Source organism: Hippoglossus hippoglossus, chromosome 13 (assembly GCF_009819705.1).
Source record: "Hippoglossus hippoglossus isolate fHipHip1 chromosome 13, fHipHip1.pri, whole genome shotgun sequence".
NCBI lineage: Eukaryota > Metazoa > Chordata > Actinopteri > Pleuronectiformes > Pleuronectidae > Hippoglossus > Hippoglossus hippoglossus.
In genome coordinates, this window is record NC_047163.1 from 7,468,237 (window position 1) to 7,485,650 (window position 17,414).

The 17,414-nt window shown below is 40.5% G+C and overlaps 1 protein-coding gene across 1 annotated transcript; it reads left to right on the forward strand.

Annotated features, from left to right (window-relative positions):
- Positions 1-5,173: 5,173 nt before the first annotated feature.
- On the forward strand, positions 5,174-17,062 carry nek8 (NIMA-related kinase 8). Its single transcript, XM_034603513.1, has 15 exons — positions 5,174-5,267; positions 6,773-6,978; positions 7,524-7,756; positions 7,853-7,984; positions 8,406-8,614; positions 8,713-8,792; positions 8,887-9,071; positions 9,850-9,997; positions 10,403-10,479; positions 10,723-10,840; positions 10,973-11,123; positions 11,659-11,822; positions 12,076-12,228; positions 14,006-14,164; positions 15,013-17,062. The coding sequence occupies exons 1-15, from the start codon at positions 5,221-5,223 to the stop codon at positions 15,039-15,041; spliced, it is 2,091 nt and encodes a 696-aa protein (XP_034459404.1). The 5' UTR covers positions 5,174-5,220; the 3' UTR covers positions 15,042-17,062.
- Positions 17,063-17,414: the final 352 nt, after the last annotated feature.

Genomic DNA, 17,414 nt, shown 5'->3' on the forward strand with positions numbered 1-17,414 from the left:
TTACTCATGTACTGCACAGACACGTGATCTTTAAATTTGTTTCATGCTTCATCTCTTTAGCTAATCATATCACCTTTGTTAAGTTATCTTACTTTTTTGCACATGTATCCTAATCCTTAATGAATCTCTCCTGAAGCTGTGTAATATTTGTGGAAACTTCATAAAAAGAGCATAAAGAGAATATCTTGAGTGTATTTCATAATTTTGCATCACTTGCAGTTAAAGCTGTTGCTGTAAATAGAAGTAACAAGCTGGTACGTTTGGAGCGTAAGGACCTAAATCTTAAAGAGGCTGCCTGACAGTGACGCCCTCCTTCCTCGGCCATAACTCTTTCCATGAACACAGCCCTCATTCCCTACTGCTGGCCTCCCTGCAGCCTGCTGGGTAAAAAGGAAATGAGCCCCCACTGCTAAGACCCTACATTACCACCTGGACGACACATGTCTGTGTGAAACCCCAGTACACGAAGACTTTACTTTTGTTCAAGCCAGAAAACTACTTCAAATATTTTACAACTATTATATTTCTTAAAAGCTATCTTTAAAATGTTTTTAATACTTTGTACACTTTCTCGTTCTCACTTATTTGTTATGCAGAAGTGCCTTTTGTACACGAGTCAACTTAATTGGCTGAGGAGGTAGATAGGTCGGGCTCTGATCCTCTGGTTGGCAGTTCGATCCCTGGATTCCCTGAACACAGTTTACCTCACGAAGGGTGTCCATCCCCAAGAAGTTTCACTACAATTTACATCTTAGGACACATGAGTCACGGGGGGCGGGTGGGTCAACGGCTCTCAATGACCCGCAAACGACTCCTGACGAAACCAACCGCATGGTGGGTCCAGTCTCTCAGGTAAGCTCAACAACAGCAAACAACCCTACAAGTTAAATACCTGGGACTTGTGAGGGAAAGGTAACATTGTGATCATGCACAGTGTAGTCATGTTAATTTCCCCTTTGATTGATCATGATTGAATCTTATACAATGTAACCTTGATGATGCTGTATCCTGTACAACTAAATGAATCTTGGCCTGATTGCCTAAACTAAGGCATCGTTGCCTTGATGTCATCAGAAGATCCTGACCTTTGGATTAGAAACAACCTCAACCAGGGGAGGAAGGAGCCAAATGTATAGAGAGAAAGAACAGCTTCCCATCGGTGTGTGTATTACAAACCAACCTTTGTCTTGTGCACCATACTCTGAGCATTAAAGTGTGACAATACTGTAAGAGATTTGTGTCTCGTTCCTCGTTGTCAGAGTGGGATTGCAGTCCTAGTGATGGGAGTGATGTTTTCACTAGTATGTTTCATCTAAATTGTACGAATTGTTGTTGTCTCCACATGGGTCCTTTATATTTAAATACTTTATATTGACATCAGTATCGGGTCTCAACATGTTTTTTTACAGTAGCCCAGACTGGACACACTAAACACCTTTTGAGTTTTTATGACAACTTAAGGCTGCCACAGGTTCTCTCTCATGTTTGGAAGGGGTGAGGTGAGGGGTGTTCAGCTGCAACATGCAACTTCACCACTAGATGTCACAGAAGTCTACACACTGAACCTTTAAATTGGATGTGCAATTCCCACCTTCAGCCTGAACCATCAAGAGCAGGTAACCAGACACAGTATACTTCCTGCAAACATGATCTTCCCATCTTATTTCAGAGTGTAAAAGCTCATTCATAATAACTGATTGACTCTTTTAAAGGAAAAATAAAACACAACAAAAATATGACTTGGAAAACACAAAACAAACTCTCCTGAAGAAAAGAAAATCCCCTCCACTTAGTTTGTCCCAGTGATGTCATCCGTGACGTCACCAGGACCACACCAAAAAAAAAAACAGGAAATGCCAGGCAGCACGTTTTCAAACACTACCCGGCATGGCGGGCCCATAGACTGTGGGTGGGCCAGAGCAAAGGAACACATGGTGAGAATAACAGAACAATTAACACTTAAACAGTGTTTTAGCCTGCAAGAAAAATAAAAAGATAACTTAACTAGATGAACAATGTGTGTTTACTTCAATCTACTCATGTACTTTGATGTCAACTGCAACATATTGCTAACAGAAACAAACCCAGGACTGGAAGTGATGCGATGTTACTAAAGTAATGTTGAATTATAGAAAAATGAATATGTGTAATGTATAAGATAAGATCAAACTTAATTAATCTTTTTACAAAAATGCTGAGTATGTACATTCTATACACCTTTTCACTGGTAGAGTGGCACGGGATGATTGTACAAGCAAATAAAAAAATTTGAATACATAAGAAAAATAATTTAAAAAATAACTAATGAGTGCAATGTGGTTAAAATATGACAGGGACAACTGGTGAGTGAGGAAGGTTTCTCACCCACTTTCTCACATACTCCCTAAAGTCAATGGAGGCCTGTGTGATCCCACTGAATGAACCAATATCATCACTGAGCTCTATGATCAGGAGCTCGCCGTTTGACTCAAACAAGACCAACCTGCTTTCTCTGTCATTCTGGATTTACATGTACAACAACAACCACAGTGCATATCCAGACCCATGCTAACACCAGTATACATGTAGTGATTGACATGTGTCAGATCATCACATCGTATGCGTGGGTTTTATTGTGAGGGGATGAGGAGATGTGTTTCTTGTTAATCTTGGAGCATTTGTTCCACTGTTCCACCTCCAGGTCCCTGATCTGAGGACAGTTTCTAAAATCCTGCTCTCTGGTGGATCCTGAACAAAACTACACATTGAACAGACAATTTATAATAAAACTGCAGAGGTCATGATGAGGCCTAGTGTTGTGACCTTACTGAATAAATAAATAAAGATCAGTTAACCAAAAATCTTTAAGTTAAGTTCATGGTCAAATCGTGGTCTCTGTCTGGAATATTGAACCTGCCTCAACATGCTGGCAGACATATGAATATATGCAGCTGTGGGCCGGCACAGATATTTCTATTCTTGTAACAGCTTGACAGAAACTGCACAGAAAATAAGTCTGCCCTCTATCTGCGGGAGTACATCTGCACACATGTATAATACAACACCAGCAGATGGCAGCAAAACCTGATGGGAAAATCAAGCATTTCACACGAACAGATTTGTTTTGCTTCATCCGATCACTCAGGGGCGTCATCTCCCTGCAGTTGAGATTGTTAAAATGCTGGAAAGTTTAATATGATAATAGGACTGATGAGATTAGATGATCATGAAGCACTCAAGTTCACTTCTGTCCAGTATTTGTGAGAACAAAAAGAGAGAGAGCAACTGAATGTGATATTTGTGACTCGGGTTCATCGGGGTCAAAGTATAAAACTTGGAGCATGAAAGATTAACCGTATAATTCATCTATTTCTATCCACTGAGAACACTGCGCTCTGTAACACAACACCCTGCGGTTCCAGAGAGAGAGAAATGTAACTTAATACCATCAATTATGTTTCCTGGTTGACTCACAGTGGTTATATGTGTTTTGGTGTGAGAGAACGAAAGGTTTCTCTCATTGCGTTGTCACAGAGGGTTGTAATTCCTCACAGCTTCGGGTTTCCAAAGAAACACACCTCAGGATTTCTGTCTGCAAACACAAAAAGACAGAACAAAAGGTTTCACACTGCAGAGGCTGAAGCTGCAGCACAAACTGAAGACACTACTGTTGAGCTACTCAGAGTTTCCCAGTATCCATCTATCTATTAGTAATAATTATAAGTATAAGCCAAGAAAAGCAATATTAGTCAAGTTAATGGTGTAAATTAGTTAAAAAAGAACATTGCAATTCCAATACATACATACAGTATATGCAAATATGTACACACAAATATTAATCAAGTTAAAATAACGAAACAAGAAAGCAGCTGGATAAAACTTCAGTCTTCAGAGAAGCTATTTATCATCTTTAACATGATCATATTGATTTGGATAGTCTGATAAATATTTGAAGCTAAATTTCAATATCAGACACATTATATTTGTATGGCAACTCGGTCCTGATTGATAAATTATCAATGTCTGTGTTTCTCCTGCTGTCATGTCATAATATTCATGAAAAATATCCATATCTATATATATCACATCTATATCTGCTTAAGGTGAGAGCAGGAGGTGAAATCCTCGGTGTGATGAAACCACCTCGCCCACGACTTCCTGTCGTGTGTTGAGAAATCTTAAAAGATAATTGGCAGAGAGGCACATCCTCAGGCACTGCTGTTTACACTGGCCTTAGCATCAGTTTCACCGTCCCTTACGCTACATTCCCGGACTCTGACTGTCTCATCTCGAGACAGATCTGCTGCTGATGGAAGACAAGGCCAAATATGTCACTGAGCTGGTCTGAGGAGTGGCACAGAAAAACTGCAAGACTCCTTCAGGTGCTCCTGAGTTATAATATCCCAGAGAAAGAGCAAACCACTGCTTGTTAAGCCACCTATACTCACCTGTCTCCCCCAGCCAATCTTCATTTGCAGAGAAAAGGTTCAATTACACGCAGATCACTGTTTGTGGTGATGTATCATTATTCCAGATTGATGATAATAGTGGAGGTATGTACTTCAGCACCACACAGAGCAGGCTTTGTCCCAGCACAAGGCGTTTATTATCCTCATTGAGGCAGAGAGGGGGAAACGGTGCTCATGAAGGCTCCTTCCTGCTTATCTCAGACAAGGGGAAGGAGCTTCATAATCACCAGGCGTCTGGATGTAAGACTGCACTCTCTGAAGTCCCAGCTCAAGACGCTGAACTGATCACATCTGTCTCACCGTCTCTCACTGTCTCCATTTCAGCTTTCACTTCATGTGATTCAGGGTTTTTTTTTCTGGCATAAAGGTTAAATAACACACAGCTCAATAAATGTGATGAAAACATCATTGACAGCTCAAAATATAACTTGTTTTACATATGTACATATGTTTTTCTTTTTTTAATAATAATAGTAATAATTAGTACTTTCCAGTTTTCTATAATAGTAACTTTGAAATGTGGTTATATAATACAAAAAATAATATAATATGATCAAGATACAATAAAACACTGATGTAAATAATGTAACATGTTCCAAAGTAATGATAAATCTGCAGAGGTTTCAGATTGTGTAGATTTAACATCTATTGACAACAGTTACTGTGGATGAGGGGAGCAGGAGTTTTCTCTTCGCCTTTGTCCCTCGCCGCTCGCTGTAGTTGTGAGGTTGCCTGGAGACGGAGGGACCGTGTGGCAGCGGCAGCGGCAGCGATGGAGAAGTACGAGAAGATCAAAGTTGTCGGACGAGGAGCTTTCGGGTAAACTCCCAGTTTATTTACACATCTCAGCTGTGGAGCGTCACCAGTACACACGCCTGTTTAAAACACGGTGGTGTTAGCAGTGAGCTAACAAAGCTAACAACACAGCAAGGCCTCAGTGTTTCTCCCCAAAGAAAAGTAACGGGACGCGTCGGATGTGCAGCGTCCTCTGAAAACACCAGAAACACGAACCAGGTTTTGTTCTGAGTTTATAAAACTGTGTGTCTCTACTTGAAACGCGTGTGTGTGTTTGTGTGAGGAATCTAAATGACAACTACTTCGTGTACATCATGTACTGTTACTTTATGTATGAGTCGTGATTAATAGCAGATTCTAGGTCTCCAGGGAAATCCTTCTCTTCCTCTGTAGCTTCTTAATGCATCAGTAAAACATCTGTATAGAGACCATTTCACCACTTCTGGTAACATGCTGCAGAACATCTGGACCTAACTCCATTAGAAAAACTGCTTATTTAACATTTACAAGTACAGTTGACTGACTGGGTTTTTACTTATATCTAAAAAAAGAAACTGTAAACTCCCCAAAGCTGGTGACTCATTAGAAACATTAAGTCCTTACTAACTTCTTACATTTCTAGTTGCATTATTGCCAAGGAGCAAAAACACAAGAGATTCTAACTGAACTGTAACTTTTTAAAATGTAATGAAAATGCTCTTTAACATTTGTCAACTCTACATGTGATCTATTGTAAGTCAAGAGCAAGTCAATCTCTATGTATAAGTTGTTAAATGGTCATATTTATACCACGATAAGCCTGCATCTACATTGGAAATGTTAATAAGCAGTTTTTCTAATGGATTTTGGTCCAGCGATCATTTTCCAGAAGTGGTCAAACAGCGTATTTCCAAATTAATTGCAGAGATACAAAGACACGTGGTTCATACTGGAGGAGAGTCTTTCAGAACCTGGCTACTTTAGAAGTTGTTCCCATTAGTGACTCATTACTAATATTTACACCAGAAGTGCATCAATGAATTAATTCTGCCTTGTCAGAAATATGTACAAGTTTACATATATATTAGTTAGGCGAGTTATAAGATGCAGTAAAGTTAACTTCATAAGACAGCTTTAATATTACAACTATATTTGTATGAGTAAGGTATTAATAAAGTACTGAGCAGTTCCAATGGTACTTATATGTACTGTAGGTCTGTTTTGATGAAAACAAGACTGTGGGAAACAAGGGAGAAACAACTAAGTATATGAGAGATCAATCATAAGTGTGTTTTGTGAATATAGGGTCCCTTTGAAAAAGGGTGTTAATCTTATCATACATTTAAAAAAGGAGCAGAGTACTATAACTTATCCTCTTCATAATATGAATGCTCGTATATATATGTTGCCATACTTTTCTTTACATTATTATTCTCCTCAAATCATCTATTAAACTTGTGTGTCAATCATAAAACTAGTCTCAACACTCGGGCACAAAAGATATAAACCACAAATCTGCATCTAATTGTTCTTCATTTTCCTGCTGTCAGGATCGTTCACCTGTGCCGCAGGCGCAGCGACGGGGCCTTTGTCATCCTGAAGGAAATCCCAGTGGAGCAGATGTCACGAGACGAACGTCTGGCGGCTCAGAACGAGTGTCAGGTGCTGAAACTGCTCCACCACCCAAATATCATCGAGTACTATGAGAACTTCCTGGAAGACAAGGCCCTCATGATAGCCATGGAGTATGCACCAGGTACAATTACTGTAATATCTTATTACACGACCCCCTTTTGTTCATTGTGCAGCAAATCATGTTTCCCATGGTTTAGTGCTGTAGGGCGCCATACCATTTTTCATCTTCCCATGTCAGGCCTGGGAAGACTACATGATAACACCTAATATCAGTGAGTGTGGAGGTGTTTAGAGGGATAATCGCTCAAGTTTTAGGTTTCATTTGAAGGTAAATGCAAGAGAAAAATCTGAAGCAAGACACCAAGACCCAACATGCGGCCTCCATTTACACATTTAGGTTTTCTGTTCGGGTTTAAGACTAAACCTTAAGTTCTGGACGTCTTTCCACATTAGATTTTCTATTTCTATAAAGAGAAATATGACAAAATTCATAGGGCGAGATGATTATTCTGTGGATTCTCTTTCCCTCTGTTGCTTTTTTACCCTTTGCCTGTTAAAACAATCGCTTATTGGCTTTGATATCATCATGTTGACCCAGTAACCAAATCAGTCTCTGAGTTAGTTTGCTTTCAATGGACAGATTTTCTCAATGTTTTCTCCATGCAGGTGGGACTTTGGCTGATTACATACAGAAGCGCTGTAACTCTCTGCTGGACGAGGACACGATCCTTCACTTCTTCGTGCAGATCTTACTCGCCTTGTACCACGTCCACAACAAACTCATCCTGCACAGGGACCTCAAGACGCAAAATATTCTTCTTGACAAGCACCAGATGATCGTCAAAATTGGGGACTTTGGCATCTCCAAAATCCTCGTCAGCAAAAGCAAAGCATACACGGTGAGCTGATTTCTTTGCTTTGGACATATCTTTATGTGTTGAATTCTTACACGTGCATGAATGATTGTGTCCTCTCTTTTTTGTTTTGCTATGCAGGTTGTTGGGACTCCATGCTACATCTCTCCAGAGCTGTGTGAAGGAAAACCTTATAACCAGAAGAGTGACATCTGGGCTCTGGGCTGCGTGCTGTACGAGCTAGCGAGCCTTAAGAGAGCCTTTGAGGCCGCGGTACTGAAAACCTTTTCTTTACAAAAATCTCTAACTCATGTTGATGTTTCTAATAATGCTATGTGTGTTAGTTTCTGCAGTATTTTTATTCTTATTCTGTGTCTGATACATAAAATATTGCTTTGGCAAAGGCAGTGAAACCGTCCCAGCAAACATCAGAGCTTCGCTGCCTTCGCCACGAGAGAGCGACACTTATAACTTCTCAGAATATTCAATACGAAGACCCCATGTCGCTCAATGTTTAAGTTTGAAGCAGATTCCTCAGGCTCTTGACTTTAACACAAATTAATAATTCAATCAACTCTTTTTGCTTTAACTCCTGTCTGTCTTCAGAACCAAATTCCACAGTGATTTACTACTAATTTTTCACACATTTCTAATGAATTCTTAAAACTTGTGCTCATTCATTTTGCCTTTTCAGAATCTACCCGCCCTCGTTCTGAAGATCATGAGCGGCACATTCGCTCCAATTTCCGACCGGTACAGCCCAGAACTGCGGCAGCTCATCCTCCACATGCTCAATCTGGATCCATCCAAACGTCCTCAGCTCAATGAAATAATGGCTCTCCCCATATGCATCAGGCCCCTGCTTAACCTCTACACGGATATAGGCAACGTCAAAATGCGCAGGTGGGATCCTAATGCAGAGGTGATGAGAAGATGGAGGTTTTTTGGAGACACGCTTTTTATATCTTTCTTAAAAATCACCTCCTCTCGATTTTTTTCAGGATCGAGAAACCACTGTCAGCTATGCACACTTGTCATCAAGGCAGAGCAGGAGGCAGAGTTCCCACCAACAGGTCCAGAGGTAATGCACATAATATCTGACGGCCAGAACCATCTGTACCAAACTGATTGCAGTACTTAAACCACACTGATTGTTATTTCTTGGGCTGAAACAGATGGATCATTCGGTTTAGGATCGGGGAAGGTGCACTCCCTCCCCCTGTCCTCGGTGTACACGTGGGGAAGTGGCATCTCAGCGCCGCTGCGCCTGCCAATGCTCAACACTGAGGTGCTGCAGGTGTCTCTGGGCCGCACCCAGAGGATGGGGGTCACCAAGTCCGGCCGTCTGATTACATGGGAGGTCTGTGTACAAAATACAAATGTTTTTAAACATACAAGCCTGCTTCAATTTAGTCAATTTATTTATGCAAAAATAATACATTTATAACCAGTCTAATATAATGTAATCCTTGATATGATGCAGCCCTGTTCAACATCACAACCTCGAGCATCAATTTATTTTAAATGTGACAGGGCCAATAAAAGCAAAAACATCTTCTTCTCTATAAAGGTAGAATTTATGGTTAAAGCTATTGTCTTATATCGCAGACCTAGATCCTAGATTAGATTTTGCAGTTGTAAAGTAGCAACTGATTGTATTTCTACAGCTGCTACAATGCAGAACGTCATTTTTTTCAGATGTTAAAAATATCACCGGTAAAGATCTGCTTTTGGTGTCAGCCCCTCAGAGAGCTTCTGTGTAGACTCAAGATCACATCACAGAGAAGATTCGCTGTTGAAGAAGCAGAAATAGATTATTCAGTTGCTTCAGTAGCTCAAACTGCAAACAGTCTCAAATCAAACCAAGCATCGTGCCATTTTCCATTTTCTGGATTATATTGAAGTGTAGGAAAATGAATGAAATCAGATACAGATACTGAGATAAATTAAGCAGGTTGGGGAATATGTGTGTTTAATAATAAAATAAGTGCTGGGAGGCAGTGAACATCACAGACTGATGGTGTTTAATCATCTGTCAGCGGGTGGATTTTCCCCTTGAACATGTTTATTTCCTTACAGAAAAGACTAATTATCTGTCTGCACACAAACAAACAACTAATAACCACAGATTGTTGCAGGCTCCGTCAGTGGGATCCGGTGAGGCCAATCTGCCCGGCGTGGTGGAGCAGATGCAGCCTCAGTTCATCTCTCGCTTCCTCGAGGGTCAGTCTGGAGTCACCATCAAGTCCGTGGCCTGTGGCGATCTCTTCACCACCTGCATGACAGGTTGGTGGGCTTTTCCTGTTTGGACATAAAATCAAAGAGATCACAGCCATGCTCAGTCAGTGTAGAAAGGAAGCTTGGCTGTTTATTGTCTGCACTTAACGCACCAGGGTTTCTTCAGAAATCTTTAGGTACAATTGTGTTAAGCTGAAACTGTGGTGCTCTGTTTTGTGTGATTGTGTGTTGGGAAAGCTGCTTTCAGTATATCCATCATCACAAAGCAGAAAACACAGGATTAAAGACCTTTCCTCCCAGCTCAGTTGCCTCTCATCACTTTTCACTGTAGTGACGCAGATTAGCATTTCTAAAATAGGGATTAGAGGTATTCTGTTGGTCCACCCATGAATACACCTACACTCATCAACAAATAATGCCTCTAATCCCTTACTCTTTATTTTCAATTTGCAGACAGGGGCATCATTATGACGTTTGGAAGTGGGAGCAATGGCTGTCTAGGACACGGTAACTTCAATGATGTAACACAGGTACATGTTCACTCTGATTAATGCACACTCAGTTAGCATTTTATTAGGTACACTTAAACTTAAACCTAAAAAAACATTATAAACTTTACGTTGTTGGCCATTTGACATTTATTGGACAGTTGGCAGTAGAGAGGCAGTATGACGTGCAGCAAAGGGGCAACAGGAAGCTGCATCACTATTGGTTAAAAATCTGAAATACCATCATTACAACGATAACATTTCTTTCTCGGATTCTGTTCTCAGCCCAAGATAGTCGAGGCCCTCCTCGGCTATGAGCTGGTTCAGGTGTCATGTGGCGCTTCCCACGTTCTCGCCGTGACCAATGAAAGAGAAGTATTTGCCTGGGGAAGAGGAGACAATGGTATTGTAAATAACTGGTGGTTTTAGAATCCGCTCTGTCTATCTTTTCAGCATTTGTTTGCATATATGACTGATTTATGACCACAGCTCATCAGCACACAACATGATTGTTGAGTCTCACTCTGTCTGGAAGGTCGCCTGGGGCTCGGCAACCAAGACACCTACAACTCTCCACAGCAGGTGTGTTTACCTGTGGAATTTCAGGCCCAGAGGGTCATGTGTGGAGTCGACTGTTCCATGATTGTCAGCACCCAACACAGGATTATGGCGTGTGGAAGCAACAGGTAATTGTTCTATTCGTCATCCTAAAACACTGATCATTAGTCTCAGTGAACACTGACTGAGGAGCTCGTGATCAGCAGTGAAACATCCCTCGTTTCACATTTAATGAGAGAACAGCACTGCTGCATTTTGTGAAAATGATCTACTCTTGTTAACATTTAATAAACCAATGCTTCTCATCTGCCCCCTGTATGAACTCTTTCATGTGCCTGTGGGTGGTGGTAGATTAAAGGTGCAGAGAGTGAGTTTCCTGGTTCACAACCTGTGAGACAGCATTCTCCCAAAGTGACAAACACTTTGTTTTCTCGCATCGTTAATCCGTCACTGTCACAGAGACTCGGGACAGGATGTCGATCTGTTTGTAAGAAGCACAAATTCAAAAACTGCAGCTCAGCAGCTTCCGGCAGCAAACAAGAAAACAGATTTAATATTAACGGTTCTTGTCGCAAACTTATGTTCATGTACATTTAAAACTTTGCATCAACATTCAACTGCCTCTGTTGAAAAACTTGGATTTTGTCGTTTTGTTGGGGTCAGGTTCAATAAGCTCGGGTTGGATAAGATAACAGCCGAAGAGGAACCGAATCCCTCAAATCAAGTGGAAGAAGTCAATTCGTACTTCCCCATCCAATCAGCACCGCTCGACTCTGAGAAGATCATTTACATTGACATTGGAACGTCCCACTCTGTTGCGGTTACAGGTAAAGAAATTATTAATGTCATTAATGAAATTATTATATTATTTAAAAGACATTTTTGAAGCAGACTCTTTGGCGGTAATACATTTCTGTGTGATTTCCTCCATGATGGTGCGAAATAGGAGAAGGTCACAGTTTCATTCAGCACCAGCCAAACTAGTTTTTTCGGTTGTTGCAGCAACAAATTGGTTTGTTTCAGCCCTCAGATGCTTTTGTTTGCATCACGACTTTCACAAAACTCACATTTCTCCTCCAGACAGGGGTCAGTGTTTTACCTTTGGCAGTAACCAGCACGGCCAGATGGGCTGCAGCTCCCGTCGCAGCAGCCGTGTGCCGTACCCGGTACCCGGCATGCAGGGTATCGCCATGGCTGCCTGCGGAGACGCTTTCACCTTAGCTATTGGATCTGGTGAGTAGAAGGGACCATGTGTGATGTTTTGACCTTCTCTCTTTTTTTTAAGGTCGTACACACGTCCGCAGGTGACCTCTGCTCAGGTCGACGACGGGCTGAGACATATATGAGGTCACCAGATCACCTAATAAGAATGATAAAGGTGTGATGTGTCAGGTGCTAACAAAAGAGTCTAAGATATCAGTCAAGCACAGACTTTACACGCCCACACGCAGACTTAACGCTGCAGTCAGACCAAAATCCAGCAGATAAAATAGACTTTCATGGTGAGGCCGAGAACAAAGAGGAGAGGAAATAGCTGGGTTAGGATTGGCTGCAGTCCACAGAGTTGTAAACCAAGTAGGGTTTTATCAAAATCTGTGTTGCTGTCACTGCTGCCAAACTGGTTCCACTTCTCTGCCACTTTCTTCTTCAGTTCATGTGTGGGCGACGCTTGTGCCTACAACTTTTTCAATGTGCAACCAAAGCTTTGATCTTGGTTTGTTCATATGTGATAGATTTAAGTTTCCAGCATCAACAACTTGCACGTTAATGTCCTCTAGATGGTTGTATGATTGACATTACAGCACCATATATATTAGATTTGGATTTATTAACATTAAGCAACCGTTTGTTTGGAGTTCAGACATTTACCTATTATTAAGAGCCAGGTTGTTTCATCAATTATCAGAGCTTTCCCATTTATAACTATGACTTGGAAGTTTGAGACGAGCACTATTTAAAAGTCTGACACTACAAATGACATGAATAAGAGAATGAGAGGAGATCTCAGGTTAAATCAACGGGATGGATATTCCAGATGTGCAGAGGCTTTAAAACTCCTGTGTTTTGTTGTCACTGTTTGCAGAGTTAAATGAAAACTATGACGTATTAACTTAAAAACATATCATAACATAAAGGAAGAACACGGACACATGTTCTAAAAGCAGATGATGAGACTTTGATGGCTTTGCATTAACAGTTGATAGTTGCTGTTATGCAGCGGACTTTCGGTGACAGTTTTCAAAACATAAAATAAAACAAAAGAAACATTTCCAATGTTTTCAGTCAGTGTTAATCCCTCAGTCGAAAAAGAGTTGTTGGGAGCTGTGTGAGTAAACACAACAGGGTTCATCTCTGCTCTGAGTGGAGACAGCATTTCTCAGATGTCTGTGGTTTTAGATGCTTTGGATGAAAACAGCTTTTACAGCATTTTAAACTATGTGACCACACGACAGGAATCTGACTTAAAAACATGGTCACTGTGATGGATTCTGTTAAACCTCTGCAAGTTGAAAGATTAAAACTAATGGTTAGGTGGAAGATGTTTTGTTGGAAAATGGTTTGCAGTCATGTAAACTATACAGTGGTTTCAGCTAATGGACTAAAAATACAAAAAAACGCTGGTACGGTCTCCTAAACATGTGGGTTAACGTGTGTGTGTGTGTGTGTGTGTGTGTGTGTGTGTGTCTGTTTGAGTGTGCGCGTGTGCGTGTGTGTGCGTGCACTCGTGCATCTCTAAATGTGTGTTGTGTCCTTAAAGCCGGGGGCGACATGGTAAAAATGACGTATTGTGCCAGTTCTCGGTTCCCTGGGGAGAAATCCGGCGGTGCCAGCCATGGCTGTCGGTTCTCTTTGTTATTGAAAAGCTTTGTTCAGCTTCCTACAGATTGAGCCATTATGCCGCCACTGCAGGAGAGACAGAGTCATCAGTTAAAGATTTGTGTGGATTAATGTGAAGAAACAGCAAACAGCTCCTTGTTCCCCTGATTTTTTTTTCTTCTTTATTTCACAGAAGGGGAGGTGTACACCTGGGGAAAGGGGGCCCGTGGCCGCCTCGGCAGGAAAGAGGAGGATTCTGGGATACCGAAGGCAGTGCAGCTTGACGAAAGTCACCCGTTCATTGTGACATCAGTGGCTTGTTGTCATGGCAACACTCTGCTGGCAGTGAAACGTAATATTTTGCTTATTACTCTTTGTTAACAAACACTGGGACGTGTCGGGATGTGGGGAAATCTGTCAGGGAGAATATGAATCCTCTCAGAAATGTTTTTCTGTGGAGAACTGTGAATGGATTCATGTGTAAGTCTGAAAGTCCACTGGCTTAAAACATGACGACAGCTCTTTTTCACACAGCCTTTACATCTGAAAGCATTTCCAGTGGCTGGCGACGTGTTGACACTAGTTCCTTTCAGCCATACTGGAACTTGTTTGGTCCAGTTTTGCATTGATGATATTGATTTTAGTCTGAGCTGAGTCACGTGGCCACGCACCTCTTACGATGGACGCCGGCAGTGGTGCAAAAGCCAGAGATCCTGACGTGAACTGAAAAGCAGTGAAGGTGGGATTAAATCATGACTCTACAGTCCAAATTGAAAATAGCTGCAGATTTAGGGAAGATTAAACTGCAGCACAATTTAATAAGTAACAGAGATGTAGGTAATCCTTGCTGCAGGCTGCAGGCTGCAGGCTGCAGGCTGTTTGAATGTTTCCTGTGACATGAACCACGAGACAATGGAGACCGTTGATCAACTAACACTGAAGATGCACTAATAGAAATTAAAATAGTCTAATTGATAGACTGGCTGTCATCAATAATGGAACAGTTGAGTTTATTTTCTGCATTGGTGAATCTGCTGTGAATTGAATAATCATCTGTATGTTTATCCAATCACAAAACTCATGCGTGATGATGAAACCCAACAAATCCTCACTTTTGAGAAGATGGAAGCAGTAGATTATGTTTGTGTCAATCAGTTTGTGTCAATCAACCAATAGATGAATTGCAGCCTCTTGTTACAGCTTTGCTCGAGGATCCTTCCCCGAGATGATTTTGTCCTGGAGAAGAACCCGCTCAGCGGCCGTCCCGAAGCCTGGCGGTGGTGTGAGGTGACGGCTTCCTCCTCCAGCTGCGGATCCGTTGAAAGATTTCTTTTCATACTGCAGCTGCGGCCTCAGGTTCTCACTTGGTCTTTCTCCTCTGTATCTATGCTTTTTTCAGGGATGAATGTTTGTGCTTCATTCGGTGTCTCTCATGGAGCAAAGGTCACAACCTGGCCATCTCACAAACAGGTTGGATAAAGAGAGGTTGTAACACTGTGACTGAAGCCGGACTGCAGGAAGTCATTAGGCCGCTTTCATGTGGTGAACTATTGTCCTCTCCCACGTGCAGCGTGAGCATGATAAACCATGAAACTGGTTGGAGCTCTGTTAAGTCACTGGTGAATGTGATGATACAAAGCACAGAAGAGAAAAGAAAAGAAAGGAGCCACTTGAGAGTTCATCAGTCAAATGAACCAACGCATTCATCTGCATCACGTACTCAGTGGTCACATTGTGATTTATTGGATTAACCCTCACATACATTTGTAACCCAGTGTTCAGACCAGATAACGACCTGTTGTTCAGGGTTACACAGAAACAAGCTTTCATGGTGTTAAAGACAATGACTGTGTCCGAACCCACTCCTCACTTCTCCCTTTTCTATAGGGAAAAGTAAACACAGATTTCAGACACTTACAATCTACATTTCGGGGGATTGTTAGTTGGAAGAACTGTTTTCAGTTTTCAGTATAAATCTTTGAGGAGCACTCGCTTGGACATTCTGAACACTCACAGAATATGATGGACAATAGATATAGTGCAATATACAGTAACTAGGGAGTGATATTTTAAATGAGATGATATATATATATATATATATATATATATATAATTGTTTAATATATTTTTATTACTAATCTAAATCTGCAAAGTAACCAAATCTGCCAAATTTATTACAGTGGAGTAAAAAGTACAATATTTACCTCTGAAATATAGTAGAGTGGAAATGTTCAATACCATAAAATAAAAATACTCAAGTTAAGTCCAAATACCTCAAGACCGTATGTAGTTACAATATTTACCACCACTGGTGCCTTGGAGTTAAATATTTTTAGTAAAATAACATGTTTTTTCAACTATTAATTAGTACTTGCAGTTATCACTCGTGTTAAAGCTTTTAAAAACACTTCTGGTTATTGGAAAATCCCATTTTGTAATTATGGTGTATGTTATATGTGTATATTAGTGTTTGTTAAATTAGAAGATGGTTTCACTGTGGATGAGCCTTAAATTAGAGATGCTGAGGTTTTCAGAAACTGAGAAGTTATTACATCTTTTTAATATCAAACCAAAAGCTGCTGAAATAAATATTTAGGTACAAGTGGATAGGAAACGTCTGCATCTGAACTGAGAAGTTTGATCTTAAAATAAAACCTCATCACTTTAAAATTATGAGATAAAAATCAACATCAAACCAAATATGAACCACAGGATTTCTCAGCGACAGTCTGATTATACCTTTGCTTTACTCTGCCCCCACAGTCTCACATTAATCACCTGATTCATTATGTATGTTCCTTTATAATTTGATTAACAGATTAATGATCAGCCGCTGTGACTATTGTAATTATCATGATATATAATCAGTTAATATGTTGTATTTAATCAATGTACATTTGAATCTGAATATATTTATGAAGATTCTTATGTTATTTTTCAAACTGTAATCGCATTTTTAATGTAATTTTTGATTATTTAAGATGCATTCACACCTTCTATGACGACATGGACCATTTACTGTGGCTGCCTTGTGTGATGATGTAATGATGATGTAATCCGGTGGCAACACAGCACGTGAAAGAAGATCCAGTTGTGTGGATATGATCTTTATTCCCAGTGTTTAAAAGGATGTGCACTCGATTTTTCTTTTTCATCAGTATTGTAACTCAAGTCAAGCATTTATTTTAAATATGTATATTTATACTGGTCACATTTTTATCATGGTTTAATAATAAAATAATGACAAAACACAGAATACCTTCATTTTGTGTGATTGCTCCACCACCAGGGGGCGTCTGTCACCTCTCACTGCACTGTATGCCACTGTTTGAGGTTAATTAGACGTTTTAACAATTAAATCCTCACAATCAAATCCTTGATTTCTCTTTCCGTCAATTAAGAGCGTGCAGCTTTAACATCTCTAAAGTAAAAACCGGTTAGTGTGTATTTATGGAGGTAAACATGAGTTTTAATGGACAAATAAACAATAAACATGAAGCATGGGCATGAAATCAACACACATCTCATGAGAGGATTGTGCAGCCAGACAAAAGCTCAATTAAAGATGCATTCAGGGACATGAGGGGGAGAAAATGGTGAGA

Coding starts and splice junctions, on each gene's coding strand:
- nek8 (XM_034603513.1), top strand. CDS start 5,221: ATGGAGAAGTACGAGAAGATCAAAGTTGTCGGACGAGGAGCTTTCGG. Junction 6,979..7,523: donor AGCCATGGAGTATGCACCAG/GTACAATTACTG, acceptor TTCTCCATGCAG/GTGGGACTTTGGCTGATTAC. Junction 10,480..10,722: donor ACTTCAATGATGTAACACAG/GTACATGTTCAC, acceptor TTCTGTTCTCAG/CCCAAGATAGTCGAGGCCCT.